This window comes from Beta vulgaris, chromosome 5 (assembly GCF_026745355.1).
Source record: "Beta vulgaris subsp. vulgaris cultivar EL10 chromosome 5, EL10.2, whole genome shotgun sequence".
Classification (NCBI taxonomy): Eukaryota; Viridiplantae; Streptophyta; class Magnoliopsida; order Caryophyllales; family Amaranthaceae; genus Beta; species Beta vulgaris.
In genome coordinates this window covers 52,308,955-52,336,939 of record NC_079206.1, presented here as the reverse complement: position 1 = coordinate 52,336,939, position 27,985 = coordinate 52,308,955, and the positions used below count along the sequence as shown (strand labels likewise).

At 35.8% G+C, this 27,985-nt stretch overlaps 1 protein-coding gene across 1 annotated transcript; it reads right to left on the bottom strand.

Annotated features, from left to right (window-relative positions):
• Nucleotides 1-258: 258 nt before the first annotated feature.
• LOC104908358 (G patch domain-containing protein TGH) lies at nucleotides 259-26,924 on the bottom strand. Its single transcript, XM_010697470.3, has 16 exons — nucleotides 26,579-26,924; nucleotides 22,849-22,939; nucleotides 22,664-22,758; nucleotides 21,441-21,544; nucleotides 19,436-19,497; nucleotides 19,277-19,351; nucleotides 15,426-15,577; nucleotides 13,474-13,549; nucleotides 13,292-13,378; nucleotides 13,118-13,195; nucleotides 8,832-8,979; nucleotides 5,907-6,393; nucleotides 5,145-5,429; nucleotides 4,935-5,063; nucleotides 4,015-4,227; nucleotides 259-1,639 (listed from the first exon to the last, which is right to left on the bottom strand). The coding sequence occupies exons 1-16, from the start codon at nucleotides 26,711-26,713 to the stop codon at nucleotides 998-1,000; spliced, it is 2,859 nt and encodes a 952-aa protein (XP_010695772.2). The 5' UTR covers nucleotides 26,714-26,924; the 3' UTR covers nucleotides 259-997.
• Nucleotides 26,925-27,985: the final 1,061 nt, after the last annotated feature.

Genomic DNA, 27,985 nt, shown 5'->3' with positions numbered 1-27,985 from the left:
TGCATGCACGTGAAAAGTCATAGAAGACGATGCAATTTACCTCATAGCACCCCATACAACTCAAGGTTTTAGTGGCTGACATCATCCACCTAAATTCGCTATTGATTATCTAACCATATTAAATTAGTAAGTACTTTTACTAGGGCTTAATATGATAGATATGTTTTGAAGTTTTATCATGAAAAGAAAAGTAGAAATTTCTCCATTTACTCAAGATTTTTCTTTGCGATTGGTATTTCTGAAAGTATGCAACCCCCATGAGAAAATTAGAGAATCATATAAAGAACAAAGAATTCTCTGACGATAGTTATTTTACATTTACAACCAATATACCCACTGTTTTGGCTTTCTAATCTTGGTCCTAATATTTCATATTATCCCTTGACACGGTTCAAAAAATGAAAACTCAAGTTAGTCGTCACAACTTACGGGCATACAAACACGAAGTCAACAATATCTAAGATATCAGCACTACCGTAATTACTCATCCTTACTGATACACTTTAATTAAGCAACATATAGAAAGAAAAAGCCATTCCTACCATTCCAACGCCCTTGTTTTTTTTTCCTTTGATTTTCAATTCCTTTTCCATTTTTGTGCTTATTTTTCAACGTTACAAAAAGGAATATACAAGTATATTTCTCAGTCCCAGGCAATCACTGAAAGGCATAAGAAAAACAAATCATTTCTTTATGCCGCAGATAGCACAATGGTTGGTAGCATAGCCCGCCAGTCTCCAATGCTTGAACGACACTCTTCTTTAGGGAAATACTTTATCTACCCCACTCGAGATAGACCTTAAGTTATACTAGAATCCTAGTCATCAACTTTTATCAATTTTTGATGGTCTATCACTAGTGAGTTAAATACCCACCGGGTAGATGTAGTATTGTTCCTCCTGATACACTTGGCCTAAATCATCTACACACGGATTTCAGAAGCCCTTGGTCTCTTTTTCTTGAGGTGTGCAGCATCCACCGAGTAATCATTCCATTCTCACCTATGCTTCGAATGCCTTCTCCGATGCTTCTTCCGAGAAGACCTTTTTCTGTCGTCTCTTGACCTCGAAGAATACCGACTTCTAGAATCATCAGAAGAATCATCATCTGAACTGTTGTGTCTATGGTGATGCTTCCTAGACCGTTTTCTACTCCTTTCGTCTTCCGAGGATGAACTCCTGTACTCATGTTTCTCCTTCCTGCTCCGCGGCTTCTCAATTTTTATCTTATTGTTGACACTCTGAGAACTAGGAGTCATGATATCCTTTCCACTTACAGGTGATTGTTGTTGGGGTCTGTCCTTTTTATCAACCACCTGATTTGAGATTTTTCTGTCCAGAGCTCCAGGGGCTTCAGAAACATCCAAAGAAGCAGATGATAGCAAATCCTTTGACATGATATCAGTACCTCTAGAATCTTGAGTAACTTCATGAGGCGCAGAGGTGCCAGCTTTAGTAAATGCAGGAGGAAGGTCTGGAGGAACCTCTAAGCCAAGCTCTTTACCCAGAGACTCCAAGAAGTCACCCGCTACTATTCGACTTAGAGCAGCACTGGCAGCTTCAGTCTTCTTTTCTGGATCTTCTGTTTGATTAATAGTAGATACGTCTGCTTCATCAGCAGAATCATCAGAGAAAATAGCCTGTGCATAAAACAGACGGAAAGGTGAAACTTAAAGACAAGCCTTCGTTTAGATCAAGCCAGCATAAAAATCATAGAGTAAAGCTCACACAACAATATAGCAATTCTGTAATCTGGGCAACCCCAACAATTTCTTGGACTGAGAGTTGAGAAGTCAAAATGAACTCATCACGAAGGAGACATGCAAAATACAGAAATCTACGCAGAGCAATGGAGTAGGCACAAATGCAACCTTGCCAAACAAAACAAATTGTAAAGGGCTCATTCTTTATCAATTTTTGTTTTCAGTTTTTTTGAAAACTAAAAACCCAAAATAGGGAACCAGAAAAAATGATTTTCACTTTTAGTTGTAGTTTTCAAAATCATCATATATCATATAGGACATATATCATATGATTTTGAAAATCAAAAAACCAAAAAACAGAAGACCACAGTAATACCGAACGGCCCCTAATTGATTCATAACATATAGATAACATTCTACATATGAACCACACAAATTCACAACAAAACAAATAAATGCAAATTTTTCTACAAAGTTTAGAACCAAAACACAACATGCACACAACTTGAGAATATATATACCTACGCCAGGTCTTATCTTAAGTATATGATTATCATTGATCTATCTCAAAATTATTTACCAACCAAATGTTTTGACAATCAGACCTATGAAGACACTTCAGAGTTCAGACTTCCATATGAAGGTCAAGGAAAAGGAGAAATGTGGAGTGGTGCCAGTTGTAAGGGTTTATAATAGAATAGAGTTACTACGCTATGATGATTCAAGTTCTACCCATAATTTGGAGATTGAATAAATTCATTGCAATAAAAGATACTTCCAATTCTCCTTCAGGAGCATCCTTTGCCCATCTCAATATTATATTCGGATAATGAGAAATGATACATCACAAATGAACCTCCAAAGGCAATCAGCAGTATCATAGTACCAGCCTGGATACCCAACCATTCCACTGAAGCAGATACTTCCTGATAAATGAGGACAATTAAGTATCAAGTTCCAAGAAAAACAATTGCAACAACTCCCACCACCATAAATCCTTTGCCACCTTATGCCCATGAATCGAAGTCCCACCACTTTAGGCCTACTTGCCATCTCCCAACTCTGAAGATAATTCTCAGCCAAAACTCCAGACAGAAAAAGAGATCGGTCAATTATTGCATTCTCAGTCTGTCTGATTTTGTACAAGAACAAGTGGAACGAGATACAAGACAATGGAAGTGCAATGTTTTTTCAAGAGAACAGCATGATCCTGTTTGCTATACAGAAAAGCTAAGTTACTACTCTTCATTTCATCTCTAAAACCTGTGCCAGATAACCAACGCCCTAACAATTACATGGCACTTGACACTTCATTATGGACCAAAAAGCACAGTGTAGTTCAAATGTGGCTGTGTCTCAACACCTTGACACCTACATGAGCCTGAGCCAAGTATGAGAAACAGAGAAAATCATTAATCCTATAACAATAACAGCAATTTGTGTCAAGTAGGACAAACTCACCAAAGATTGCCCTGACAAACTCACCAAGCAGAGTTGTGGAAATTTAAGTCGAGCTCCTGCTTGGTTGCTTATCTAAGGTTCAAAGTCCAGAAATCAAGGGCAAAGACGGTTAAGGAAGGGATACGGGGGTAAAGGGAGGGAGCAACACCTCAAATGCAACTTGTGAGACTTAGTCCCAGGCATACTATGGGGTATATACCAATTGATCTATGCCGGTACCTTAGTAGTTTCTTCCTGTACCAGTGTAGACCTTGTAAACATTCAAATGAATTTGATACTACAAAGGGAAAAAATGGATCAGCAGATTTTGATACTACAAAGATGAATAACCTTATTCGTTTTTGCAAACCCTGCTTCTATACTCAATTCCATATCCACGATTGCCAGATGACTGTCTAGATCACACAAGAATTATGCGGAAACCTTTCAAAGACAGTATCTTGCCTAGTCCATAAGAAGCACAATTACTTCTTCGGGACAACAGATTGAGTTACAGTTATACCTTCGAGAGAGGTCACAAGAGAGGAAGTCCAATTCATGACTTGTCATGCAGTAAATGTTGCAAATGTTCGAGGTGATGGAGAGAATAATGTATGCCAAACATGAGTCCCATTGCGCAGAATGTATTTACTAGTAGTTTTAGTACAAACAACCTTTCCTTTTTCATCACCACGGAAGAGGTTCAGGAATAAAAGAATCTTTGAATGATCAGCGTGACTATCAGAGTGCAAAGTATGAGTAAAAATGCTTAAAAGCAGCAAAATGAATTTGTTACTAAGATAGAAGGAACACTTCAGCTGATAAAACTAGCAATCAGCTGCCAATCAGAGAGAAAAGAAATAAAAAAGAACCTTGTACAGGTCCACCGGCCGTTCAACATTTTCAATCTCCACATTAACTTCAGCTTCCTTGCCACTCATGTCTACGGACAGCTCTTCATTACTTTTTGAAAGCATAGACTGGTCATTAGGCATAGTCACATCCTCTGTCCTCGTAATTTTTGCCGTATCTGGGGTAAAAATGAGAGAATCCAGCTTTCCTCTCATCCTTGGAGCAGGAGGTGGCTGGCAAAATTTTTTTTACACAAGTCAGAGGAATACTACATTGAAAAATACACGGAAATGAAATATCTACAATCAAAGAACAAACAGTACCAAAAGGAAAAGTTCTATATTCGTAACTCAAATAATTATTAAGCAGATACAGATGACAATAAATGACAAAATAAGTAATTTGGACACAAAACAAAAACTTCACCAAGAGAAAATTGCCAATTACACCCACCAACTTCCCTACCCCCTCCTTTTCACCCACAACAAAAAGGATCCTTTTAGTGAAATTATAGCATGGACATACACACCAAAAACAAGAAATAAAAGGCAAATCTCAACAGAAACGGAAACAGAAACCAAAGAATTCTTCTTACAGACCAAAAAGAATTATGCAATGACTACGCAAGAGCGACTAGTGACAACAAAACCCAGGATATGAGGTTGACAAGGGGGTTCAAAATAGATTGCAAAAGCAATCTACCAGCTACAAAGAATCGAGGACATTTAACAACCAGAAAAATGAATTCGCATCAATCTCTAACAAGCATAAGAGACGACAAACATTATGATATCCAGTGAGAGACCAATGAATTCCTGCAGCCTGCTCAAGGAAACCTAATCTTAACCGTTCATCTATAGCAACTGATTTTGCAGGTACACATATAATGAAGCTAACATATTTAGATGTAAAAGTGAATAAAGGAAACGTAGAATTTCACCTTCCCCATATAAGGATCAACAATGTCAAAACGCTTGCATAATAAAGGTGCAGGCCGCCATTGGAACTCTTCACGCTTTGGATACATCTTCTTTGATAACACCTCTTCAGTAGAGCTATCCTTCCCATGCTGTTACGAGGACATATAAATATACTGAAGTAACGAAACCATTGTTTTCAATAATAAGCTTCAAAAGATCCAGATACTGACCTCAACTGCACCAGAAGTAAATTGCATTCCTGTAGCCATAGTGAAGTCCAATAATTGCTGAACAGAGAGCTTGTTTTGGTTGACCGATTTGCTTTTCTCTATTGCCTCGGCAGCAGCCTCAAAATCCAATCTCTCACGAGCTCGAGCACCTTCTGTCATACAAGTTGCTTTACCTGTATCAGTTGCACGAAGTCCTCCCTGATATTTATCCTTCAAGAACTGCTCAAATCTTTCTTGCTTTGCTGGATCATCTTTATAAGGCTTCGCAGTTTCGAGGAGTTCCCTCTGACAGACATCACAAATAAGTAAAGAAAAAGAAAAAAAAAACATAAAGATTTTAATAGCCTTGTTCCTTTGATGCTATACATGTTTACAAAGAACATCATGACAATATCCCCATGATGTGTTGCTCGGACTCTTCATTTTACATCAAGTACCTGTGCCGGATCCTCGACACTCGGCGCGATACCAGGACATGGGTGAGACACTTGGACATTTCGTTTTGGGCAAAAAAATTGAAAAAAAGTTCCAAAAAATAGCCAAGTCGGACACTTGGATACGTACCCGTGTCGGATATAGGTACCCGAACAACATAGTCCCCATGTATGGGTGGTTAGATCTAGCCAATCAATAAAACAATTCTCCAACAAAACCAATCAAAATACCAACAAGACTTTTCTATACACTAGAGCTAGTATCAGTATAAAAAAACGGTATTATCATGCAGAAGTATAGAACAATGACTTACAAGACAATACTTACAAAAACTTCAGGCTTGGTGAATGTATCTGACAGATTGGATTGAACATGAGCAGAAGCAGCAGCAGCATCAGAAAATGAATCGTTCATCGCCCTCTCCAGGGGCTTTTCACCTAAGATTTTCCCACGGCTCTCAGCAGTCATTTTCTGCACAGTAGCATTTAACTTATCATCTGGGCGCATTCTGATTTGATCACTACACTTCTGTTTTGCCTCCCACAGCTTCCTTGCATAATACTCATGGCCACTTCCACCATTAAGGAAATTAAACAATGGATTGGACTGATTCTTCTCTCTAGAGATATCTTCAATTAATTTACCACAACGAGCCACCAGAACAGCAACTCCTTCAATCATGACTTTAAGATCATTATCCTCGGGAGGTGGAAACTCTTGAGGAGGGAGATCACTCATCAGGTTGTTGGTTTCAAGAGGAGCAGGAAATTTGTGTCGTGGCACAAAATCCTTAGGAACAATTGGAGGATCAAATCTGGACACAGGTTAAGAGAGAGTTTCATGGATAAGGTCAAACTAGTTTTTCACAAATATGACGACAATTGATTTTACCTCTCACACAAAAACATATTCAACATTTCAACTGTTCACAGTGGCAAGACGGAGATATAAATTATGAGGGTCCTTTAATATTTTTCAATTCCTTTTTATTGTCTTATTGAAGTTACTAACACTCTTTTTCATGATGTAGATATTTAACGTCGTGCATGTTGTGAAAATTTATGTACTCCCTTCAATTCTTACTAGTTTATCTGTTTTGACTTCTGACACTATTCAAATACATGACTATGACTATCACTTGTGCCTTGTACTTACGGAAAAATATAGTCATGTGAAATCTTGTTAGATTCGTCTAAGTGTGTATTGTCCAAATATCAATTTTTTGTAACTTTTGTTTATTGATAATTAGAGATATTAAGTTTTAAATTATTGTCTAGGCAAATGTGCCCAAAGGAAATGGGTAAACTAGTAAAAAGCAGAGGGAGTATTATACTAACTCTCTACATACTTCCTCCGTTCTTTAATTATTGCAATAATTCCCGTATTTGGAAATTTATATTAATTGCAACATTACTAAATTTGACTATGTTTTCTCTCTCTCTCTCTCTCTCTCTCTCTCTCCTTATCACATGGATCCCTTATTTCATTTCTCTCTATCTCTCTCCTCCTAAAAAAAAATGTGCAACTACATGTCGCAATTATTAAAGAACGGACGAGTATAGTTCTTTTCTTATTTTTATTTCTTTCTCGTGTATATTATTTTTATATCGATTGCAATATTTCCCACTTTCTTATTTTTATTTCTTTCTTGTGTATATTATTTTTATATCGATTGCAATATTTTCCACTTTGTATATAATTGCTGATCAAGATCTAAATGAATGCTTACGCGATTAAGTCAGATAATATGGACAATCTGCTAGGTACCTTGTAATCTAATTGTTTAATTCACGTGGTTATTTAAAAATTAATCTTTGATGTTAAAAAACCAACTTTAGCATTATTGTTTTCTGTAGGTAATAATTAATCCTATACGTATACTTTTTATTTGCAATTTAAAATGTCATTAAATTAAGTAAGGATATTCACCCTGATTTCATAAGCTCTTTATTTTGTGATTTATTAGTTTTTCCTGAAAACTGATTAGCGACTTTGTTTTACAAAATTAAAATTGCGTAGGTCACACGATAATTTATGCCTACAGTTGGTAATCAGTTTATGTTGACGTGTGCTTTCCCTGTTTGTGTTTGCTTGTTCTCCTATTTGGGATTGAACCCGTGATGATCCGTGTACCTTGTACCATGGCAAACAGTTAATTAGTTGGCAGGTCATGTTGAGGTTTTCGAGTGGTTCAAGTGAGGACAACAACATATCAAAGGATCTGTTATCCGAAGAGTTTTCAGAAGTGAAGGTTTATTTTGATTTGATTAATGTATAAGTTTTGTTAGTCGAAATCTAATTGTAGTAATGAGTAGATTAGAATGGTTGAATGGTTTTAGCCTTGCAATTACCTTTTCGGATAATTGCGGCGGTAATGCCCCTGATTCTCTCATGATGTTGCTTCCGCTTGCTTTCGCGAATACGTCGATGATTTGAGTTTTGGATCAGAATATGTTATTCTATTAAGTTTGTCAACAAGTTTAAATTATTTGCCTTTTTGGGTTGTCCAAATTACTGAGGAAACTCTGCGGATTTTGGAGTCAAATTCCTAATCTTGATTTATTAAGACATATATTAATTGAGTGTGGGGATCAGGGAGTTACAACTTCTCTCCACAACCACCATTTAGTGATATCTAAATAATTTATACTTCTACCCCCAATTGTCATTTAAACATTAAAAAAAAAAAAAAAAGAGTATACTCACGCACAAAAAGATAACAAGAGAACCAATTTCCTCAAGCCAACACCCTAGAAGAGAAAAGAGGGAGATAAAGACTAACTTCGATTAAGGAATCCTTCTTAAACCAAGCTCCATTGCAATTGATTCTAAATATCAAGTTTTCCACATTTTATTTGAGTCCTTTTTCTTCTTCTCTCCTTCCTCCACCTCACTTTTATTATCTATACCCTCACACTTTTCCCACCCAACTTTTTTTCTCTCCCACAATCATTAGACTACCTCACTAATCTCTCCTACACTCCTAACTACATATTCTCACTTTTGCTCATATATTTTAGATATTGATTAATTTGAGAGTATTGTTTGTTTCCATAATTTAGATAATTTTAATCCATAATTAGAGATGTACAATATATAATTACGCTCAAAGACCAAAAATAATTATATAAATAACAGTCAAATCAGAGTAGAAGCAAGCATCAAAAAATAAACAAAGATGGTGTGTAAGATCAATATGACAGAGTAGAAAACAGTGCATGATATATGCAAGTTGCTACCTCTGGTTAGTACCTTTCCAGCTGATACTCAGTATTAGATGCACATCTGAACCTAGGAAAAGCACCACCGTCCACTCCAGCTGTCTTTTGCCCATCATCTATTTGCAATCTCAAGAGCTCGTCGTCATCATTTGGAAGATAAGTATCAATATAATCATTTCCTGTACAATAGACAGAGAGAGATATGAGGATTGAAACTAAAAAGTCTGGGAGCAATCTCAAGCAAAGATAAAAACTATGATATAAAATCAGCTACAAACTCTGAACCACCCTATCATTGTGGTAGCTGGTGACACAGTCACAGGGAATCAGTGTCCCTAACAGACCAGCATGCATATAAACATAGTATCACACCGAATAGCATATAACAGAAAAGGAGTGACGAAAATTCTTTTCTTGGGTGTCCTTGTGCCGAAACTTAACTGTTGCAGCTGCCAGAAAACAATTAACACAAAGAAGAACTGCAACCTTTTTGGTTGTTAAAGACTCTTAAATGAGAGGAAGAAAAGAGAATTGCTTAAGCAATAATAAAAACTGAATAAGAGGAAAGACAACAGAACTTAACGAATTGAATAAAAAATGACACAGACAAACAATCAGATTATCCTTTTAAATTAAAAAAATCTAACAGAATTAGCAAAAGATTGCCAGTGATGCGGTGGGAGAAAAGAGGAAAAGAAATGGGAACATGTATATCAAGCTTCGTCAACCATATAAAGTACTCATATGAACAATATCTTAGCACAATTTGAAATCAACATTAACCATATTCTAAGCCAACTCAAAGATGCAAGAAGTTAATCCAAATATGATAAGATAGGCTGCATGAGTAAAAAAAAAATTTCTCAAGTCTTCTACATAGATACTCTGTTTGGATTCTCTTTAGTCAAGCACTATAAGCTCCCACAAACCTAATTTTTTCTTCATACCGTTACTAGCTTTCTCAATCCAACATTATCTTTGGCCACCCAATGCTTTCTTATAAAATCTTCCATATCCTAACTTTCCACTATTCTTACCAGTGGTCATTTAGTTGGCATTTCACTTGGCCGAACCACTGTAAGTGGTTCTCTCTTGTATTATCCTTAATACCTGTAATTTCAACCCGAATTCAAATATTTCCATTTCAAATATAATCTTTTAATGTATTCTCACACCTCCATCTCAATATGCTCAATTCTCCTACCATCATCTTCCTAACATGAGTTGTTCTATAAAAAAATTCCTTCTAACATTAGAAATACACTACTTTCACAAAAGACTTTTGTTGGCCCTTTCCATTTAAGCCATCCTGATTGTATCCTATAAATCATGTCTCCATTTGCCCATAAAAATTATTTTTAAGGTACTTGAAACATGAACCGACAGGGCAACTCCTTTCCATCCAATGTCACTACATCCTCGATTGAATCCCTCTCACTACTTAAATTGCAATCCATGTATCTTGTTCTGTGTCGGCTTAGCCTACACCTCTAATGTTTGCTTTCATTGCTCCATTTAGTATAAACCCCCATCTCAAGCTCATCTTCAAATACGGTATCATCCGATAACAACATACACCATTAAAATACTTAGAAGGAAGCTCTGTTGGGTGAAGGGAGCATCTAAAGCTAACAAAATTGTATTGAATACATTGTATTATATATTAGGGAAATTCTAAATGGTAACCTAACTAAAAATTATTTATCACATATGGCCCTGTGATATTGAAATCTACTACTCCGCGACATTATTGAGTATTTCAATTAAACACGGTTAATTTGTGATATTATTGATTTATATTTGTCGAAATTACATAGTTCTCTCCTTTGCCTTCATATTCGAACTTCTTCCTTCATTTTATCCTTGACCTCTTTGTACTTCACCGCCTCCCAAGAAGCACTAATGTCCTACTTCCACAGTAAATACCCTCCTCATCAACAGCAATACCCACTTCTGTGGCGATCGCTTTCAGGACCCCTAAATCAGCGTTGGAGGCACTGAGGCAGGGCAGCTTCGGTGATGTCTATGCTGAAGAGAGCGAGCCGCGGCTCGATTTCGTTTTCCTTTAAGAATATAACCTTTTTTTTTCAAATTAGAGATAAAATTTATCTAAAATCTCTTAACATTTTTTCCTCAAAGATGATAATACTGATGAGAGAGATGATGGGCAGAGCCGCGGAGGTATGAATTTCTGAGTAAGCCCTTAAATGTCTGAAAAAGCTGGTAAGTTTTCTTTGTGGCATGATCTCGAAAAGGTGAAGTGCAGTGTGAGATTGATGGTTCCTTCCATTCTTTTTTCTTGGATGCTAATAGTTCAAGAAGAAGTGTTCTTGCTTGTATGGGGGCTCTGAATGTTAAGCAAGGTGCTTCTTTTCTTGAAGCCTGAAGGTGTTGCCCAATCCAAACAAAGCAAGCAAAGAAACAAAGTCAACGTAGCAAGCTAAAGAAAACTTGTGATTTTTCACACTCTTCCTGTTTTAGGAAAAAGGAATCTTTAGTTTCATCTCAATCTTAGTGGTGGAATAAATCAGCAGAGGAATCGATAGTGTTTTATTTTCCGAGCTGGAATCAAATTGTGTTTTATTGAAGGAAAAGGGAGTAACGACATTTATCGGAAAATAATTATCAATGTCAGAGAATAGTAGATTTTAGTAACACGGGATCATTTCCAATAATTAATTTTTAGTTTGTTCACCATTGAGAATTTGAAAAAAAAAAAAACATGAGGATATCATTGAGAATTTTCCTATATATTATATAAAATTACTTTTAATGTTGTGATAATCTAAATTATAACTTTCCTAATTTGATTTGTCATGATCCTGTCCTCTCAAACTGGATACTTCCACCACCATAACAACTTGGCATCTTTTTAAAAACATGTTTTTTACAGCTGGAATAAAGCAATTTTGAAGGCCAATAAGGCTTTGTTCTCCTCAAGTTATTAAAATAAGTTTCAGCAAGAATAAGTTCACTTTAGTAAAAATAAGTTGAGTTCAGCAAATATGAGTTCACCGAAAATAAGTTCAGCAAAAAAGTTAAGTTCAGCAAAACAAGTTAAGTTCTGCAAAAATAAGTTCAGAATAAGTAAGTTTAGTAAAAATAAGTTCAGCAAATATAAGTTAAGTTCAACAAGAATAAGTTAAGCAAAAATAAGTTGAAGAGAACATAGCCTAATTTTACATTTGAGCATCACTTGACCTAACTAATTAATATCGGAAGTGAATTGATTAAGCTATCAAATATATGAAATCTGAAAATTAAGAGAGCACAAAATAAATAAATCTAGAATAAAATCAACTATTGTACACATGACTTCCATATACTTCCTCCGTTTTTCATTAATTGCATCCTTTCCTACTTTTGGCAATTCTTTATTACTTGCATCGTTTCTATTTTTGGCAATATACTCTCTTTCTCTGCCCCAGCACATGGGATTCCTTTTTTATCTCTCACTCTCTCCTCACTTTGGTCCTTTGTGCAAAACGACACGATGCAAATAAAAAAAGAGAGAAGTACTAAAGAACGAGAGTTTAGATAATTGCTAGTTTTATAGAGGAAAGATGCAGCCTGTTTAAAATCTAGATTTGGCACTAGGAAAGTAGTATCACTTTCAAGTTTGAGGATGAATAGAAAAGTACTATGCCCTTTCAAGTTTTAAAATCAGGTGGGTCCATCTGCACATTGCAATGGTGAGGGGACCCAAGTAGTATTCACCAATCCTCAAAGAAAACACAAAAAAGTACCAAAAACAAACCCAAGAGGGAGTGTGATCTACCTCTGAGAAGAGGCAAGGGTGCCCCCTCTCTCCTTCAACGGACACTTTCCACAAATGCAATGCCTAGGAAGGCGACTGTTCCCAAAAAAATCATTAAGTAATCCAAAAAGGTTAAACTGTCCTCAAACCATTCTCAAAGGAAGCAATTCACTCCTAATAACATGAGCCAGAATAAATAAACTATCCTCCTGATATTCTTGCGTCAAGTGTCGTCAAATAGCACACTTGATTGCAAGAACAGCACACTACGAAAATATATATGCCAACAAAACACCAGAATACAGTAAAAGAAGCAAGGATATCCCTCTACCACGACACTTCTAGCACAAAAAATATCTAAATATAAAAGAGTGCAAATGATTCAACAGTTTCCGCTGGTGGCCTCCATCCATTTAGACTGTCAATCTATTAATCCCTATAGCTGGAGTATTTCGCAGAATCAACGATCTCACAAAAGATAAATGCTTGAGAACCGGGGTAAAATAACAAAGTTAAGCATCAATTTAATAATATTGATCATATCTAAAAGAAACACTAACCAGCTGAATAGACGTCCTCGTCCTCAACATCAAGTTCCTCCAAGGCTCCAATGCCAAAACCAGGAGCAAGCCTTCCTGCTGTAAGTAAAAACTGAAAGTTAGCAACTTCATTTTCTCGATGCCTAATGGGATTTTAAGCAAAGAACTGAGACGGCCTATGAAGAGAAAGATTACACTTGGCAGTGACAAGTTCTTGTCTTGATGAGAAAGGTTTTCTAAATCCTGTCTCTATATTGTCTGATAAGCGTGACCTTTTCATTTCTGAAAATGCATACAAACACTTAGATTACTGTATTACATACGCCAAGTGAAAAAGCAGATATACTGGTATGAATAAAAGCAGAGATATTGCATACCCCTAAATTCTGGAGCATGCTTGTATGGATCATAGCCTAATCCATACAAGTCCTGCTTTGGCTGACGAACATATACCTGAAACGAACAAAACATGTAAGATGTGGGCACTTCTACAGAAATATCAAGCCAGTTATATCTAACTCTTAACAGATATTGATGCTCATCACTTTTGCATTAACTCATATATATAGCATCAATCATTACGTTGCTCCAAAAAGTCAATTTTCATAATAAACTAAGCACAACTTTCAGATAACTGATTGCCTAGGACCTTAGCAGTAAGAACCCATCTTTTAAGCTTTTTTTTTAGATTGTATGCCACAATAATTCTTGAAAGAAACAACTGTACTTTAAGATTCAATTCCCTTGCCTGATTCTAAGTTATAACAACAGTATGATCTATTCTGCGACGCTTTAACTGTTGATTCATTAGGTTCTCCAACTTCTTCAGAGAGGAAGCACAAGAGAAAAAACTTCATTGATCATGATTTTCAGAAACTCAGATGGACCAAGATCCAACAAATCAACCACTTCCTACCGTCAAACTTGAACTTTTGAGTAATAACAATAACTACAAGGACTACAAACTACAAATCTACAAGAAGCTAAAAGTATTTAAGATGCATTTCTTCAGCTTCAAAAATTAAGTTCCAAGTCTAATAAGTTTGTATAAGTTTCTATCACGTCCAATTAGGTCTTAGAAGTTACAATAAGGGCTAACATTAACAATTAGTAATTAATAGTTAGTAAATATTAATTAATATATATTGATAATAATTTATACTCCCTCCGTCCCAAAATATAGTTCCCATTTCCCTTTTTTCACGGTAATTTATGCAAGTTGGGATAGTAAAGATTTTTTGTTTATTTAAATAAATGTTGTATGGGAAAAGATGATTTTAGGAGAGAGAATGGAGATAATTGGTGAAAGAGCATTAATTGTAACATTTTGGTTGAATAAACAAAGGAAAAAACAAAATTCAAGAAGCAAATAAATGATGGGACACGATTTTTCTAGACAAATTACGGAAAAATGTGGAACTAAATATGGAAATGGGAATTATATTTGGGACACCCAAAATGGAAATGGGAACTATATTTTGGGACGGAGGGAGTAGTTAGTATGGAAACCAGTTAGCTAATTAATTTAGGAAACGGTATCTAGTATTCATTCATAATTATTCTTTAATGACTGTAGCTAATAATTGACAAAAAAAACTATAAAAAGGGCTAGTAAGTTCAAATTCGGAGCATAAGTTCCAAGTAGACCCAAAAAGTTCCGACCGGATTCAATCTGGTGTTGTAAATTTCAATCAGCTCTTCTTAGACGACATCTAATAAGTTTCAATCACATCCAACTAGGTCTAATAAGGTCAAATTACTGCAGCTCAATAAAGATAAGTTTTCATAAGTTAGGATCTTTCGTGTGAAGAGAACGCACCCTTAAATGTGAGTCAAAAAAGGTGATACCCACTCAATGACTTATGGCACTCCCATCAATAGAAATACAAGTTTTACAAAACCTTGAGCAAGTTGCCACTTTTGTTATTTAGCTGGGATAAGGGGAGTAGATGACATTTAGCTTAGTCATGGCTCAGGCTAATGACCTATCTCCCTATCCTAAAAGTAGCCAATCATTATTAGTTTCATTTGCCGTTCTCATCGGGAATCATTACATGATAACAAGGCCTAGATACAAATCAAACCATCAAAGTTGCCCTTCACCACAAAAGGAGTGTAGAACTTTTTGCTTGACAATTTATTTTCTCTCATTCTTTAGGCATGGAGAAAGCATAAAAAGACCACACCAAGCTAACCGTTGACATTAAAATAAAATAAAATATTAATTCTATAAAATTAATTCGCAAATTGCCACATAGAGAAGACAAACTTAACACCTTCGCCAGAGATGTGAGAGGACAATTAAAAAATATACTGCAAATGAACTTACTGGTGTGCCCTGAGTAGACTGAACATCATAAGTAGCAGGCTCCTCCTTGAGGCCGTCCGGGCCATTCTTATAGGACTCAGAGCCACCAACATCAGCAGTTTTATCAGCAGAAGAAAGAGCAAGAAATGCCTTTCTACCTTCTCGGCGGACCTCTATGAATAAGATGATACATAAACATGTTGTAAGAACAACCCCCCTACTTCCTTCACATACACACAGAGCAGTCCAAGAAAAAGAAGTGAAAGAAAGGAGACTTTAAAACTTAGGGCCCATTTAATATCATTGTCAGTTTCTAGCTTTCTGTATTCAGTTATTTAAAGTCATATGATATAGGTTGTACAATGAACACAAAATAAGTCAGACTTATACTGATCATGTTTAATGTAGAAAACTGGAAACCAGTTTTTCTTTTTTCCATATTTCAGATTTAAGTTTCCAAAAAAACCAAAAAACTCAAAATAAAAAAACGATAATGAACAGGCATTTAATAACCCCTAGCAAAACAACCCCTTAGTTCTTACTTCTTAGTCATTGAGACGAATTACTTCTTTTATTGATAAGGTAAAATGTTTCTTGAGAAGAAATAACACAGCTAAGAGCATATAAAAAAAAGGTCACGTACCCTCAAAACTTACAAGAAAGTGCAACATAAAAGAGCAGCCACTTCCACATTATCTTCAAAGTTTTATCCTCTCTTAATAAGCCAAATCCTTTTAATGCACGAAAGATTTGGAAGGAAAATGCAAGCTCACTCTTCCCTCCCTTTCCTTTCCTCCCTCTTCTCTCTCCTTCCCTCCCCTTCCTTTTCCTCCACCATTGCTATCCAAACATAGTGTAAGATACCAAGATAATTTGTGAAATCCAAATCATTATATCCAAAATAAAAGCATGGTGTGGCCCATATTAATCAAAGGGGTTACTTCGAGTTATTCTAAGTTGATACTTGTAACTTTATGCTTGTAAAATTATATAACTAAACTTTTACCATATAGGCATAATCTTACTATAGATATCTATAAAACTCAATCTTTTAGTATCTATTGAATTATTTGTCATAAAAGTTAACATTATCTTCGGAGTCATCCCCTTGGGATACGTGAGCAAAATCATAATCTTCATGTTCCTATTAAGTTCCTGAATGAAAATTATTTGAGCTTCCTCAAATTTATTTGGAGGTCTAATTTTTTGTCACTTCTAATTTTATATTCAAGATTCACCCCAAAATACACTATGTAGAAACACAACTGTCAAAACTAGGCTTCCCTTAGCAATTACTGAAAAACAGAACAAGAAACACTCCCCAATATGCCAAAAAATCCACTACATCTAATTATTCCCAAAACCCTTACACTCATAAACTCTATCTAGAAATCCCCTGCTCACCCTATCATATGCTTCCTCAAAATCCAATATAAGAATTACAGCTTCCCCTGTTTCCCATATCTTCTACTAACATCTTCCGCTGCATTATTAGCAACCAAGGCAGCATACAAGATTAAAAACCCATAAAGGAACTTTGCTCTAAGCAAATCATACCAGAAAACACAACTCGAAGAAGGCAGGCCAACACATTATTCAAAACCCTATCCATTGATGAGCAAAATCATTGGACAATACTCCAACATTCTTAGATCAATCCTTATTGGGAAACTAAGTAATAGAAGTAGAGTGCACACTCTTTTCCACGATCCCAGTCTCAAAAGACTTACTGAAAACCCATAAACGATATACTTTATAATATATTAGAATCTCAACATGCCTTAAAAACGACACATTAATTACCATTTCACGTCTTCCATGCCAGAAACTGCCACCCTAATGTCCTCTTCTTCGACAAAGCACTCCAACTAAATTTTGTCTAAAGAAACAAGACTTCACTCTAAACCTACAAACCGCTCTCCCTACAGAAAGTTGTAGCTTCAAGCATAAAAAGCTTCATGGTCTCTCAAGAACTTACCAGTGAGGCAGTGACCATCCTTTCCACAAGACTGCCATTCAATTTAAGCTACATATACAACAATATCCCCTTCTTTAACCCACTAAACTTTTATTACCTGACGCCTACTTTGATTCACTACGAAAATCACCTGGTCCAAAGTCTTCAGCGGAACATCCCATTTTAGAGCCTGTCCTCCAAAGATTAAGCAACACTATCCAACCTATCTAAAAGTTCAATCATCTTAAATAAATCTGTTTCTTCTTCCATCTTACATGATAAAAAAACTTCAATATTTCACACCATCAACTTCTCATTAGCATAATTCAGCTTCATCATAAATTTAAATCCCTCAGTATCAACTTCACACTCATCCCACCACTCCTTGGCTCTTCCTCTAAAATTAAGATCTGAGGTCTATATATTCTCAAACCTAGCCCGGCTGAGCTAGCCTCAAAAGAGAGTGATTTGAAACAGATTTGGGGTGAATGACTTGAACAATATTTAAAAAAAAAACTCTTTGTAACACTCCGAAAAGAAACCTATCCAGCATACAAGCCAGCAATTTTATTTCGTGATAAGTAATAGACAGATCTTGACAGAACACCATAATGTGTCAGTGTATCACCATGTAGAAAAGGAGGGAAAAGGACAAAAGACTCATGTCCTCGAATGATCATGGAGCAATTTATCTACAAATCTTAAAAAAAAAGGTAGAATATCACTCAAAATTTAAAGCTTGACTCCAAAAATACAAAAATAAAAAGAGCCTCGATAAGGGAAGGTTATGCCCTCAAAATCTGTCGGCTTCTATATTCCAAAGTGCCAATTTGTCAACGTAACCATCTACCACAGCAAGCTAACCTTCATCCATCCTTATTACTCAAGCTACTAAGTACTAGTACTAAGCTGCTTATTAATCGTATTGCATATGGGTGACATCCCTTTGGTCATTTGGTTTCATATAAATTATGTCTTGTTACAAATCCGAGAAGAATAAAGGGGAAAAATTACCTACTCAGTATTGGCTTTCCTCATAGCTCATGGGTGTTCCAATATTCAATTCACTCCTCCATGTATCTTTTAAACCATTTTTCCTTTTTGTACAAATTCATTGCTATTCATTGATATAGCAAAATTGCCTTCTTTGTAGCTTCAGTTTTAGTCAAGAGCACTAACTAACTTGTTCTCAATGATCTTTCAATCTTGTATCACATATTCTATCAAGGAAAAAGAGAATTCTATCTAGATTTGAACCTTTATAAAATTAATGTAAAAATATGAGAAGGTTGTGACACAGCAGTGGTTGCAATGGCACATTGTGGGACACTTTCCCCTTGTTGGAGATCAAAATGATCAAATGTCATGATGATAGGATACATCATATCTAGATTTTAGGACTATGTATGGGTGTAAAGAATGATGAAAATGTAACTAGCTGGATGAATTTCATAGCAGTGAGAAATGTCACACTATATTGACTATTTGACTGTAGAGAATGATGGAAATGTAACTAGCTGGATGAGATTCATAAAAGAACACACTATAGACTATAGACGGAACCAACTTTTTCCATATTCAATGAAGCCAGCAAAAGACTTTCGAACAATCACAGACAAGATTATTCCCCAAAATAAAGTCAAAAAAAGGTGTGAGTTGATAGAATTGTGACTTTTATTCAGGATCAAGCACCCTACGTGTATCAATGGTGAACATAATTCAGGTAAAGGTAGAAAGATGACCAAATACGGATTTTATTTATCATTGTACTGACGTTCTTCAAATTCTCTGTTGATACTTCAGCATATGCAATATGGAAAATTTTGTTTTTAACCATTGCACACACTATGCAGACAACTACAGAACAACAATGAATACACAATACTTCAAAAAGGCATCCAGACACAAAACATACCCTGGAGGGAAGCAGTGGATGAATCCTTTATTGATCGACCATGTCGCCACCCCATCTTCAATAGCAACTTTACACCTAAGAATTCAGAGCAGGTAAGCTCAAGTTGATAACACAAGAATTGCTTCAAAAATATAAATAAACCAGCATCAGCAAACATACCAATAGATTCTGCAGCAGGAGCAATTAATTCATCAGGAATAGGACCCGGAATAGCTGATGGCCTAAAACACAAAGCCATTTGTAATTATCACCGTTTTTAACAATTTATTTCTTACACACAAGAAAACCACCACTACTACTGCATTATTTTAATTGTTAAACTGTGCATGGTTTGCAATAATGGCTTGATGCTTTTACATATATCTTGTATAAACTATTCTCATAATCTCATTATTACAATACTCCCTCAGTTTTTACAAATAAGGCACACGCTTCTCAAAAAAAAAATTGCCACAAATACCTCATATAACACGACAAGAAAATTTCATGAATTTATACTATTACATTTGTCTTAAAGAATACCTTCACACTATTTTTTTTTCTCTTATAATTTATACATGAGAATCATTGATGGTCAAACTTCACCCTCGTGCTTGCGTTATAAAATAAACGGAGAGAGTAATTACAGAAATAGTATAGTAGTGGGGATAATAAATGAATTATAATCTATTTTGAATTTAACTGCTACTCCCTCTGTCGCTAAGATATTGCCCCATTTTCAATTTTGGTATGTCCCTAAACGATTAATCTATTTCCACTAACATGGTCCAACTTTCCTTTTCTACTTTTTCCTACTCCACAATCAAAAAAAAAAAATTACCTACCCACTTAATACAATTCACTAAAAAGTAATAAAAGGGGAATGAGGGAAACAATATGGGATGGAGGGAGCATTACAATAACAAGTGGCCGTTTGGCCAAAGAATTCAAATAAAATAGAAGAATTTGTTTTTTATTTGATATCTAGTTAGTTATTTTCCTGATTCCCTTTCTCCATTATCAAGTTTAGAAACAACTCAATCCATGTTTCAATGATACCCCGTAACCCCCCCCCCCTCCCCTTCCCATTTTCCAGTATCCATAGGTTTCCAACCGTATTTCTTCCAGAAACAAGTAAACCAATAAAGGAGAACAAATAAAATACATCTCCGACCTAAACTGCCGTGGTCCACCTCTCCCCATGTCTCACCACCCTTTCATTGCCAACAGGCCCAGTGGCCCACCATCACCAGGTGTCTGGAGGTGATAATTGTTGTAATAAAAAAGTTGGTCTGAGTGGTCTAAATCATACTGATCTAATATCTTCTGGTCATCTTATTGTAACAAGAATAAGTAACAAGTTCTTGAAGAAGGTTTAAAAAGAACATAGCCTAGGTCCAACTCGTATTCCATGTCTGCACCCAGGTCGGGTCATGTCAACAAAGATAAGGACGACTCAAGTAAAAGAGGTGATCATCAAAGAAATATGTACTCAGAAAGGGAAGCAAGAGTGTAAGACAAACAGCTTACTCCTGGTTTCTCCATTAGCAAGGTACATGACGCACATTAAGAAGCTTATTTCTTAACTAGTAGCTCATCACTTACACTCTGCTTTTATTGATACCCATTGTCTCTTTAGTTGTCCCTTAACTGCTCCTTTTTATCATATTAATTGATTTTCTCAGCTTGTCTCTAAAAGAGAAGGTAAAAAAGGGGAAAGGCTAGGTTAGGTGTTAGCAGCAATCCTCTAATAGAAGTTACACATTAAGATACCAGAAGGATCCACACCACCCACAAACACTCTACCATATGCTTATGAACAACAATGCCACATCGACATGTCAATCCGCCATAAAAGCACACTACACCTAGAAGCATGGTATGGAAAGAACATCATCAAGTCTTGTAAAGTCGCCAATGAGACTAATAGATCCAAAACCTCTAACAATGATCAAAGTGATCCTTATCTATTCAAAGAATGTAGTAGTTGCATATGACTTTATTTCATCAAAATCATGCTAAGTCCTAATTTGTTAAGAACGTCCCCTCATTATTAAGTATGTTAAATCAGCCAACAACTTATTGTCATAGGTCTGTCAAGTAGATAAAATAACGAGCAAATATAGAAACTTCAAAAACACCCCATAACTATAAAACATTTAAAACAAGGCTAAGGACGGTTCACCTCTGCTTTTGCTCTTTCTCAGCTTGTTTACGAGCAAGCTCTGCAGCTGTAAATCCAAAGGTATCAAACTGTGATGATGTTCCCAAAAGGTGACCTCCCATTTCCTGGCAAGTTAAGAAATGCTTATCAAATATCAATATAAAGGGGAGAAAATCATTTGAGGATAATAACTCAGCAAGATCACATGGTATGCCCAGAAAATGGAAAAAAAAATTCTTCTTCTTTATCTTTACTTTATGTGGCTTTTGTCATAAGCTTCCCATGAAGTTATTCAGCCACTACGATGGAGCCCCTCCAGGTTTCTTATATGAGTTTAGACTCTGTAGATAAAAGGAGTAAAGAGTCCTCTAACAGTGAGCTTCTTCACGAAATTTTTATGTCATGGGATGAGCAGTTTCTCGATAGGATAAGAATTCTTATTCTAGCAGATCTCAGACCACAAGATTGCAGTGTTCCTTGTTTGTCTCCAACTGCCGTTTAGCAAATCCAAATCTCCTTTGCATAACTCTCCGTATATTATTTTGAAGGAATCCTGAACCTCCATCTTCACAATATCATTAATTTTTCATATTTTATGAATTTTCTGATCCCGATAAAAAGATTCCTTTAAGTTGTTTATCTTTTATCACAACAATATACAAGTACTGGCATATAAACTTACCCCCTCGGTATAGCATTCAAAGACACATGAACTGGAATCTGAAATCAAACAAGAGGATGAAACTCCTCTCAAGAGCAAGATATTTCCCCACTCCCTCAACCAAAGACCTCAGTCTTCACGTTCCCTCCTCCTTTTCTGTTTTACACCCTCTGTTTCTAAATGTTCTTCCTGGTTTCTCAATTAGATTGTTTTAGAAAGTTCTTCCTAAAGGCAATATTACCTTATTCAGACAAAAAAAAAAAGTAAGAGAGAAGTATCAAAAAGTAAGAGTGAAGTTCCAAAAGTAAGAGAGAAGTTCCAAATAGTAGGAGAGTGATTGCAAAAAGTGAGTTTTTCTTGGTTTCTTCACACATTCTCTATGGGAGAACATTCAGGGAAATAGAGGGAGTAATAACTTTGATGTTCAAAATCCAAATGCTATATTTTGCATGCAGAGTAATAGATTTGCATAATTTATTCTAATCATTACTCATCAATGACCAAAGATCAATAAAGGGGATATCTAGCAAGCAAGCGCAAAAGTGACTTTCAGATTAGGAAGAATAAAAAGCATATTACATACATCTTTTTCATCTTCGTCCAGGAAATCCAAAACGCTCTGCTTTTTAAATTCAGTTCTGCTCTTCCTGGAAGATGAGAATGTCTGTGGAGTCCAACCTGCACAGCAGCTCAAATAAAAAGGACTAAATCACTTTGCACCAAGATTTTATGACAAGACAAGATATAGATCAAATAATCCACGCATACCTTCCTGTGAGCCCACTGTATTGTAAAAACCTGCAGAAAACCCTCCTGTGAATGCTCCATGAAATCTTCTCCTCCCTTCTTCATCTCTAACCTAAGAGTAACATCATCACTTCTAAGGAACACAGTAGAAGGAAGTACTAACAGTTGCTAACTAATAACTATCATACCTAAACCTCCCAATCTACATCTATACGGAAAACTTTAAAGACAAGGAGACAAAAACCGGAACTGAATGAAAACAGAAAGCTTGGATAGGAAGAATAATAAGTCAATTTTTCAACAAGAAAAGGGTATGGGATTAAGGCTATAGTCTATTAACCTTATTTCAATTCAGATCCTTATTGGCTTTTTTTTTTTTCTAAATCAGAATCGCATATTAATACAAGACCACAACATACTACCTCCGTTTGTTTCTAATTGTTACACTTCACTTTGGGGGATAACCAAGGCAAGGCACAAAAAAGCATGACAAAAGTGAACCAAAAGCTGATTTTGTTTTGGGAAATGTAAAAAGAACATTAAAGTATTGGAGGAGAGAGAAAGTGGGGTAGGTGAGATGGTTTGTGGAGGGTTAATAAAAGGGGTGGTGGACCAAATAAGGTAGAAAAGTGAGTAAATATAATGTAACATGTTACCATATATAGATAAAGTGAAAGTGTAACAATTAGATAGAAACGGGTCTAAAAAGGAAAGTGTAACCATTTGAAAAAACAGAGAAGACTACAAGAAAACCATATCAGATCAAACAACAACAACAATGTCAGAGCCTTAGTCCCATTAAAATGGGATCGGCTCCATGAGTCAAGATTTAATCACCGATGATCGTTTACATGGATTCTCTGCCTCCATTCTCCTCGATCAAGTACTACATGCTCCTATAAACCTAATGTCTTCATATCATTTCTTACACCCTTCATCCAAGTCATCTTCAGCCTCTCCCGACTTTGTATAATATATAATGTATCCTAACCTTCCAATACCCTAACCGATGCATCCCCTAAGTGATGTCTCACATGCCTAAACCACCCTAATCGGTTCTCTCTTACCCTCATTAAAATATTCCCATTTCAAATTCTATCTATTAATGTGTTCCCACGCATCCATCCCAACAACGCAACAAGTGCTTCCCATATCTTTCCGAAAAGCCGTAAGATATCCGTGGTCTAAATTTATTTTAGAGAATTTTCCTTAACCTAAAACATACATTAAGGTGGCACAAATTGCCGCTCTCCATTTAGGCCACCATAACTCAATCCTATGTTATACATTGGGTTTAGGGTAATATGGGGGAGTATAATATAATTAGGTTAGCATAGAGAAAAAGAAGTAAGTTAGCTCTATACATAGAAGAAATTAGTGATAGGACGGTATCATCATCATGAATATGATGGAGAGTTATATTAGACTTAGATTTGGGAATATGTCAAGTCACTCGAAAACGTAACAATCTATCTTATATTTTCTGTTGAATGTCCATATTATATCTCAAAAATCAGCTTTTTTTTTCTTAACCTTCTCCTTTGAACTGCTTTAGAGATGGCAATTCTCTGCGTCATGTTGATCAATGTCCCATTCCTTCCTCGATGAGAACGACCAAAGATATTTTAAACACTCACTAATAGGCAACTTCTTTCCATCCAATGTTTGGCACATCCTCAATTGTATGCTTCTCATTACCAAAGTTACACTATTACTCCTTCTGTCCCATAATAGTTTGAACACTTTCTTTTCTTATTTGTCCCAAATTAGTTTGATCACTTTCATTTTTTCATGATCCCACTATCATTGTATTACTTATTCTTTTACCTCCTTTAGCCTACATTCTATTTATCAATAAAAAATACCCAATTTTCTCTCTTCTTCCATAAAAGAAAAATAATATCACCAACTCCTATCACATCTACTTCTTAATAAAATAACATTCGATAACCACACTACAACAAATTACCTTAAACAATACGTGTATCCCAACAAATGTTCAAATCTTTTTGGGACGGAGGGAGAAAAAAGAAGATCAAATTTTATAGTATCAGATCTCCTAATTACAAAAAAAAGTTGTTGATGTAAACTATTTTAAAAAAGTTCAGATCAAACTAGAAGAATTTGCCCATATTATATTATACCAGACTACCAGAAGAAATCAGGCAAAAAGCCTTACAAGTTCAGACCACAATCCCTTCATTCACGTGAAAAGTAGACAACCTAAACCATGTCAAAGCATGGGTAAAATAATTAGAGTGAAGAAGCTAATTAACATAGGTAAGGAGCAATGAAATTGCACATCATCTACCCTGAATGTATTGTTTAACTTGGAGAAACCAATTTTACTCTAAGCTAAATTTAAATTCTAGAATTGCATTGCACAAGTGCTTCACCTGTATCACATGAAAAAATTGACAATGTCTACACAAAGAACAAGATGCATCCCCTCTAAAAGACGAAATTTTAAAGAGAATACCATCAACGCACTAAAGCTTCTGGTCTCCAGGATATTAAGCATCTATCGCATGAGTTGATATAAGAGTGGAAACTGGAAAAGCCACTTACGCAGATAACACAAAACTACATGCAACAAGAAGATTTTGAGTGAAAATGGAAATACAAAACTTAATAACACAGACAAACGTTTTCTTTCTGTTACTAAAACTCTCCTTTTCACCTAGTAACACAGTCACCAATCAATAGCCATTCTATGTCCCCCCTCCCTTCATTATCTATCTCCTCCCTTCCTCCCTCTGTCTCAAACTCACATAGGTTAATAATCAACATTGATAATAGTTGGCTTTTCCTGTCTTCTAGTGCATTAAAATAAGATAAAGGAGGCCTCACATACTATTACATAAAGGTGTAATTTTGTCATTTTATGTACTACTATCAATATTTGCTCCTCTATTCTGAAAGTTCTGAGGATAAATTGATATACATGTGTTTTTCCATCATTTCTCTCTCTTCTCACTTTGATTACCACACCACTCACACAATCGAATTGCCAATTGAAATTCTATCATGCAATTGAGTTATTTGCAGATCTAAAGTTAGGGTTTCAGTGATGCCCTGGCTGCTGCTAAGAAAGCTGTCATTGCGGGGGGGATTTAGAGTCATAATGAAAATGGAGTGCTCAGCAGATCTTATATGACCTTAGGAGGTTTTACGGATCTGTATCAGTGGATATTCTTCCTCCATTGATAAAGGATGTAGAACTCTGAAGTGTTCAATTATAACTTCAAGCAAATTCGGAACCAAACCCCTCCCTGGTACGGACAAAGCACAAAAACCTTCAAGCAATGTTTCCTTCCCTTCCCTTCCCTTCCCTTCCCTCAATTCTTTGCCATCTAAACAAACAAATATACTTTCTCCTTCTCACGCCACGCCTCATCTCCCCTTCCTTCCTGAATGCCTATTTAAACAAACTGTAAATATTTCACCATCGAAAAATTCCAAGCAACCTCACAAAAGTTAAATAACAGAAAAACCATTGCACTTGCACATGCTAACAACTAATAAGTACAACCTGATACCACTCTTACCGAATTCGACAGATTAAAGCCGAATTGGCAATGATGCACCGAAAACCACAGCAAATAATTACATTTCAGTAAAATCTACACAAGCTACTTCCATATATCAATCAATTGGACAATACTAAACAGATAACTGATCAAATGAACACACTACGATAATTTAAAAAACGGAAGAAGAAAAGAAAAAGGAGGAAAGAGAAAAGAAAAACCTCTTGTTTCCAAGAAGGAAGGGTACGGAGTTGAGAAGAAGATTCAGCGACCGCCTTTTTCTTGCGACTGATGGTATCTTCTTCCCTCTCAATCGGTGTTCCGACGAACACGAAGTCTTCTTCGTCAGAATCCATCTCTCTCTCTCTCTCTCTCTCTCTAACTCTTCGGTGAATTGAAATTGATAGCGGGAAAAAACAGCTGAACCCCTACCTTGGCTTCTTCTAAGGGCAGAGTTTCGTAGTTAATGGCGTATTTCTCTAGATTATTCGGTTAAGTTGATGCTAGTAGTCTGGGCCGGGATGCGGGAGTTGGTTTTGTTGTGGTGGCGAGAACGGTGGATGGGGGCTTTTTTTTGTCAATCCGACTTGCGTGGACCCGGTTCACACTAAAAATAGTGTGGACCAGGTCCAGGCACGTGACCCGTTATATCACTTTAACATACACTATATCATTTTAATATACACTATATCATTATAACATACACTATATCACTTTAACACACCCTATATCACTTTAACATACACTATATCACTTTTAACATACACTATGTTACTTTAACACACACTATATCACTTTAACACACACTATATCACTTTAACACACACTATATCACTTTAACATACCCGTTATATCACTTTAACATACACTATATCATTATAACATACACTATATCACTTTAACACACCCTATATCACTTTAACATACACTATATCACTTTTAACATACACTATATTACTTTAACATACACTATATTACTTTAACATACACTATATCACTTTAACACACACTATATCACTTTAACATTCACTATATCATTGTAACATAAAGTATATCATTGTAACATACACTATATTACTTTAATATACACTATATCACTTTAACATACACTATATCATTATAACATACACTATATCACTTTAACATACACTATATCATTATAACATACACTATATCACTTTAACATACACTACATCACTGTAACATACACTATATCATTTTAATATACACTATATCATTTTAACATACACTATATCACTGTAACATACACTATATCATTTTAATATACACTATATCATTTTAATATACACTATATCATATCAATATACACTATCATAAACTCACGTGATATGAATCGGGTGCACACTAATTAGTGTGCACCGGGTTCATATTAGTTTTTTTATTTTTTTGTGCGCTTCTATTCAAATCCAAGCCGAATAGTTTCGAGTAAGGGGTGCTAATCGAGTCGAGCAGCTCGCGAGTAACTCGAGCTCGGCTCGGTTAATGCTCGGTCAAAACTTGATTCGAGTTGGCTCGACTCGAGAGTTTAACGAGCACGAGTTGAGCATGATCCTGCTCGACTCGATAAGCTCGCGAGCAACTCGATAATATTTTTGCATATTTTATTT

Excerpts from the sequence above, each read along its gene's own strand:
- LOC104908358 (XM_010697470.3), bottom strand. The coding sequence starts at position 26,713 with ATGGATTCTGACGAAGAAGACTTCGTGTTCGTCGGAACACCGATTGAG. Across the intron at positions 21,545-22,663 it reads TGGACGAAGATGAAAAAGAT|GAAATGGGAGGTCACCTTTT; the intron begins GTATGTAATATG and ends TTAACTTGCCAG. Across the intron at positions 4,228-4,934 it reads TTGATCCTTATATGGGGAAG|CCACCTCCTGCTCCAAGGAT; the intron begins GTGAAATTCTAC and ends AAATTTTGCCAG.